Source organism: Haliaeetus leucocephalus, unplaced genomic scaffold (genome assembly GCF_000737465.1).
Source record: "Haliaeetus leucocephalus isolate CR32 unplaced genomic scaffold, Haliaeetus_leucocephalus-4.0 Scaffold339, whole genome shotgun sequence".
Taxonomy (NCBI): Eukaryota; Metazoa; Chordata; class Aves; order Accipitriformes; family Accipitridae; genus Haliaeetus; species Haliaeetus leucocephalus.
In genome coordinates this window covers 2,544,292-2,550,291 of record NW_010972775.1, presented here as the reverse complement: position 1 = coordinate 2,550,291, position 6,000 = coordinate 2,544,292, and the positions used below count along the sequence as shown (strand labels likewise).

General features: G+C 58.2%; 1 protein-coding gene across 1 annotated transcript in view; it reads left to right on the top strand.

Moving 5' to 3' along the window:
- Positions 1–306: 306 nt before the first annotated feature.
- CSPG4 (chondroitin sulfate proteoglycan 4) overlaps positions 307–6,000 on the top strand; it is a 28,531-nt gene continuing 22,837 nt past the window's right edge. Inside the window, 1 exon segment of the mRNA XM_010572249.1 lies at positions 307–394. Within this exon segment, the coding sequence (XP_010570551.1) occupies positions 307–394 (88 nt within the window).

Sequence of the window (6,000 nt, the reverse complement as noted above, 5' to 3'; positions counted from 1 at the left end):
GGGCTCCTTCCCCCCTTCGGCGGCGGGCGCTCCTCCCTCGCCTCGCCCCGGTGGGAACAAGGGTGCTTTGAGCGGCGGGTGGGCAGCGGGCGGGTGGGGGCCTCTAGCCCTTTAAGACAGAAAATTGACTTTGTAATCTGAGCGAATTCCTCTTTTCTGACAGGCAGGAGAAGTTACGGGTCCCTCCCTCACTCCGCTTTATTAAATATAGTAGTAGCAGCAGCCCTCGCCTGGAAGCAGGCGCTGGTGGAGGCTGTGCCGTACCCGGAGCCCCAGCCGCCGCTCCGGCCCCCCCCGGGGGACACCATGGGTGCCCGAGGTGGCATTGCCATGCTGCTGCTGCTGCTGCTGGTCTGCCAGCCCCAGTCCCTCCACGCAGGACCCCTGGCCGGAGGTAAGCCCCGTCCCACCAGCCCACCCAAGGGATGGAGCAGTGAGAAATCCGGGGGGATGAGGCTCGGCTTCGGGTGGGCTGGGAGGGATGGGGACCCAGCGGAGAGCGGTACGGGCACCCATGGGTGCAGGCTGTCCCTCCCCGAGCTGAGGGGGGGACCTGTCGCCAAGCTGGCAAGGAGGGAGGAGAGGCAGCTGCCTGTTTTCGGGCAGGGTGTTTGGGCCGGGTTGCCCTGCGGGAAAAGGCAAGGGAGGGAGCGGGGCTGCTCGCCCCCGTGGCTCTCAGGGTGCCGGGTACCCCTGCTGCGTCCGATGCTTTCCCTGGGGGGGAACACGCAAACGTGGTGCTGGGAGGGATGGGGCTCCCTCCCCGCACGCATGCAGGAACCCCAGGGCTTTGGTCTGCGCTGTGGGCAGCCCACGGAGGAAAGGCACCTTCCCCACTCTGCCAAAGCCCTGTGCCATGGGGACGGAGCACAGGCACATCCTTGCAGCCCCGGCAGAGAGAGTCAGCCCTCCCTGCCCATGTTTGGCCTTGCCACAGTAGCTGTCTGCGAGGGCTTGGATGGTGCCAGTGGGAAAGACGGAGCTGGACAGCGTTTGCCAGGGTGTGTGTCACCTCCTGCCTCTGCTCTGTCCGTCTGTCCCGGGCATCCCGGTGTGGCTGGGTGCATGGGGCGAGGGGCTCGCCTCTCCTGCCGGCACAGTCCCAGAGGGGTGCAGGATCACCCCGCGGGTGATGGGGCACCGGGGACCATCCAGAGCTGAGGGTCCCCCCCAGGAGAAGGAGCCCTGGTGCCGCAGGACGGGCTGGCCCCGGGCAGCAGGGAGGGTTACTGCAGGGCACTGGCTGGGTGGGGAGCAGAGCGGGTGATTTATATCCAGTTTTCCCCAAGAAGCGGCCAGGTTTGACCACACAGCTCTTGGCACGGCAGCGTGCCCTGCCTCAGCATCCCAACGGCCATCCCGCAGCCCTGGTCCCACCCCACGCCTTCTGCCTCCCGCTCCCTCCTCTGCGCCGGGATGCTTGTACCTGCAATGGTCCGAGCTTCAGCAGGCTCTGCGGGGTCTGGACATGGGTCTCATCCTGCTCAGGACAGGCCTGCGCCTTAGCCTGACCCTCCAAGCTGCGCTCAGGGTCTAACCGACAATTTACACTGCATCAGCAGCATCTGCAGCTTCAGGAGCGAAGGGAATTTAAAAAGCACTTCTTTTCCCTAACTCACCCCCAAAATAATATAACATTTCACCAAGCAGTTTCTTTTCCCCAAACCTCCTGCCAGGCGTCGGGGCTCTGACCAACAGTGGGGCAGGAGCTTGCTCCAAGCAGTTTCCGAAGGAATTGCTGACCACCTCTGGTCTTTTGCTCCCCAACCATCTTCTGTGTCTGAGCCTGTGTCAGTGCGAGAAGGAGGACAAGGACAATCCCAGAGCCCAGCCTCATGGCTCTTGGCACCCACAAGGTCCCTGCAGGTCCCTTTTTGTCCCTGTTCCCTCCCCAGCGAGCAGGTGGCCTCCGGGACACACTGCTCTCCTTCCCTCCAGCCTTGTTCCTTCTTTTTTTAACATGCACCAAAATATGAGGATGCCTGGCAAGCCAAGTGGAGAAAAATCCCTTTTGTTAATGAACAAAGTGGTCTTCTTCCTTCCAGCCCTGACCTTTCCATCCCGGGCAGGGATTTCACCACGCGGAACCATCGCCCGCTCGGGTGTCCAGAATGGCTCCTGGGGCTGCCCTGGCACTCCCAAGCTCTTTCATGGTGAATAGGCTGGAGCAACCCCCAAAAAAGGCACGTGGCTTTTGCTGGCACCTGCCAAACCCCCAGATTCCCTCCAGGTAATACCGCCTGTGGCTGGGGCACAGCTCCAGGGATCAGCAGGCATCCGCCTGGCACAGACCTGCAGGGCTGGTAAAGTAAAGGGGTTTTACACCCATTTTCTGATGCTGGGGACTATTTCTGCACCCTGCCAAAGCAGACGTGGCAGCCACGACCCCCGGGTCTGGGCACTGGCTTCCTGCAAGCTCCCTCCCCTCAGGAGCATCCCTGCTGAGACCACCAGCGCCCGTGCCAGGCTGCCCACCCTGGGACATCCCTCCATCCCCATCAGTGAGAGCAACACCAGCCATCAGCAGCGTGCTGGGTACAGGGCTGGGGACAGACTCGTTTTTAGGGGTGAAGCCTGTGTTTTGCATTGCCTCCAAGCCCAGGTTGAGGACCCCCGGGCTTTCTGCCCAGTCTGAAATGGAAAAAGTCACCGTGCACATCAACAAATACAAGATTATAACAAAGAGAAAAAACACTCATAAAACTTGTCCTCTTGACATCTGAGTGTGAGGCTTTAGTAACTGTTTTTAGACAGCCTGGCTTTCCTCCGGTTCCCAGTGAGGTCACCAGCAGGCTGAGCTCCCCCTTCCCCACAAGCCCTCTCGCTGGGGGTTTGTGATGAGGAGGGATGCGGGGGGAAGAAGGAATCGGATGCGTAGGGTCCCTATGAGCAGCACTGACCCCAAGCTTCCAGCAAAAATGTGATCCCCAAGTTTCGGGTGGACCCGCAGCAGCGGTGATGGGGGTCCCAGGGAGGCAAGCATGACCCCAGCTTGTCCATGGCTGCCCCGGGCAGCGTAACCTGCTCATGGGCAGGGAACAGTGTCTGTCCCAGGGTACCCGGCCATGACCCCTCCTGCCTTATCCGGGGTGTAGGGATATCTTATCGGCTCTAGGGAGCTGCCTTGGCTATTCCTCTCCTCCACTTTTGGAAATCCGACCGATTTATTCAAACTTTCTTTTTCGTGAATGCGCCACATGTTTTGAGGTCATAGCTCCAAGCAGCTGGAAAAGTTTCCAGCTGATGGGAAAGAACAGGAAAAAGGCTGAAAAGGGGGGAGAATGCAAACTGGTATCGTGGGAATCAGGGAGGAATATTCTCGTCTCACTCTTATATTTAGCAACAGAGGGCTGTGGGCAAATATATAATAAGCGCATTCCTCCAAGATTGCAGGACAGGGTTAAGCTCACCCGGAGGAACTAACGTCAGGTTGAAGGCTGGACAGTAACAGGACTTCAGAGGCGGTAGGCTAATGCTGTCTGTGTGCCTAAATAAAGCTCAAAGCACAGACTGTTCACAACAGGCGTTGGCTCAGCCCAGCCTCAGCTCCCAAGGGCTGCTCCATCAGCCCTTTCCAGGTGCCTGGAGGAGCCGGGCTCTGGCTTCTCTCCTTTTTGGGAAGCCAGCCTCCCCAAGTGTTAGGATCACCCCCAGCCTCCAGCCTAGAAAGTCCTAGAAATTACTCTGCTCGTACCTGTAGGCTTCCTGGGTCTTGCCTGGGTGTCCCAGGCCATTTCCATGTGCCTAAGTCACCCTAGCAAGGACAAGGCAGGCCTGCAGGCAGCCCAGCCCAGTTTGCAGCCAGCCCCTTCAGCACCCCGTATCTCCAAACCTCCTGGAGACACGGAGTGAGGAGGGTGCCCATCAGAGACCCCTCATTCCCAAAGCAGCCCTTCCCCGAGCCATCTCCATCATGCCTGGTGCTGGGTTGCACACTGCCATGCTGCCCGGGGACAGGATGCCCCGTGGAGTTTTTCTAGGGTAAATGTAACAGAAAAACTAAGGTCAAGAGAAATGTGTTATGATCTTTCTCCCTGAGCTGCTGCAGTGGGAGTGGACATGCCTGCATGATGCTCATTTTACTTGTGAAGTTTGCAAATGGACCCCAGGCTTTTTGTTAATGTGCCACAACCGGAGAACCCACTTTGCTCTGTTGCAAAGCCAAGGGCTGCTTTGCAAAGCAGAGCCCAGAGTCAGGGCAGCTCTGGATTCTGCAAACTGGGCTTAAAACCAGAGGAGCGGGACTGCTGCAGCTCTTCCCGACCCCGGGATGGGGAGGATGCAGGTTTGCCGCCCGGTTTGTCACTTGTTAGCTGTCGCTCATCCTCAGGACAGACCAAATCGGGTCTCTGAGCATCCTTCTGCAAGCCGGCAGCGAGGTGGGGTGAAAGATGTTTATGCCTCGTGCCTTGGATCCAAGAGGGTGATAAATTCCCATTTTCCGTCCGTCCGTCCGTCCTCCCTGGGTGCGTTGCCTGCGCCAGTCGTGCGTCGCTCCATGCAATACCTCTGGGAGCTGCCCTGCACCCAACGGCTGCTCTTGGCTGCCTGACAGCCGGACGGACAGACAGACAGTAGCAGACAGAAAGCATCCCAGGGAAGGGAGGGCCCTGCCAAAAATTGACGGGAGCGGGAAAAGTCATGGGGCAAACAGCACGGTTTGGAGGTGGCCGGTCCCATCACATGCCTCCAAGCCAAGGAGAGAGAAAAGTAACGTTCATCTATCGCCGTGACTCACTGGCTGTTCAAGGAGACTTTGCGGGCTGTGAGTCAGCTCGGGACGGCTCCTGCTGCTTCTTTTGCCAAAATCTTGGCTTTCTGGTGATTGTTTTCCTCCCTGCTGCGGCGGGCAGGGGGAAGGTGGGCAAGGGAGGGAGTTTTGGGGTCAGAGCCCCCGGCTGCTTGCGGTGCCATGCCCAGGTGTGTTAATGGATGGTCCCCATCTGTTACCATGCCATAAGCCCCCCTGGTGCTCCCCAGCACACAGGCAGAAAGCCAGGGGGGGTCAGGAGGAATTTCCCATTCCCTTTCCCAGCCTCTGGCTGGGCTTCAGCCGGGCTTCAAGGTTTTCTGCATCCCATCCCACAGAAATTTCTGGGCCCACCAGGGTCACTTCCTCTGGGAGCCAGGGAGGAGAGAGGGAAGTTTTGGCCTGAGGTAGATGTGGCTGAGAAAAGCCTCCTGTCCTGCCCCACAGCCCTGGGAGGGGATGTGCGCGCCCGCTTCCACACCCCCACAGCCCCACACGGCCAGCTATATGTTTCCCCCGTGCTAGAAATAGAGCAGGCATTTATTTTCTCTATAAACATCACCCCGCTGCTTGTTTTTCAGAGATGGAAAAGCCAGGGGGATAATGGGGGTGGGGAGGGGGAGGCAGGGTAGGGAGGGGGACCTCCAAAAGGATTGGGAGAGAAGAGAAGAGAAGAGAAGAGAAGAGAAGAGAAGAGAAGAGAAGAGAAGAGAAGAGAAGAGAAGAGAGGAGAGGAGAGGAGAGGAGAGGAGAAGAGAAGAGAAGAGAAGAGAAGAGAAGAGAAGAGAAGAGAAGAGAAGAGAAGAGAAAAGAAGAAGAGAAGAGGCAGACATTTCATCTCTAGGAAGGGGGAAAAAAGAAAATACCCATTTTCTTTGCAGTTAGAACTGCAAGGCAGACAATTTAGCATTTCAACCCCAGATGAGCAAAAAAAATCCTCTCTTTCCCCTTCCATGCTGCAAACACTCCTCCCTGTCTGTGGAGACACTTTTCTCTGTCCCTCGCAGCACCCAGCATCACCGAAAGCCCAGGCCAGCCACAGTCCTTGTAGCCCCGCGGAGTGCAGGGTGCTGTGGGGGCTGCTCTGCCAGCACAGCTACAGTGAGCTCACCCCGAACTGCACATTTTAAAAGCTCCTTCCCTACCCCTGAGGGCAGCGCTGGATGCTGGAATTAAAACCAGCAGGTAGCTCCTGGCAGAGCCTCAGCATCTCCCTCTGTGCGCCGCTCGTGCCCGTCCTTCCCCTCCTC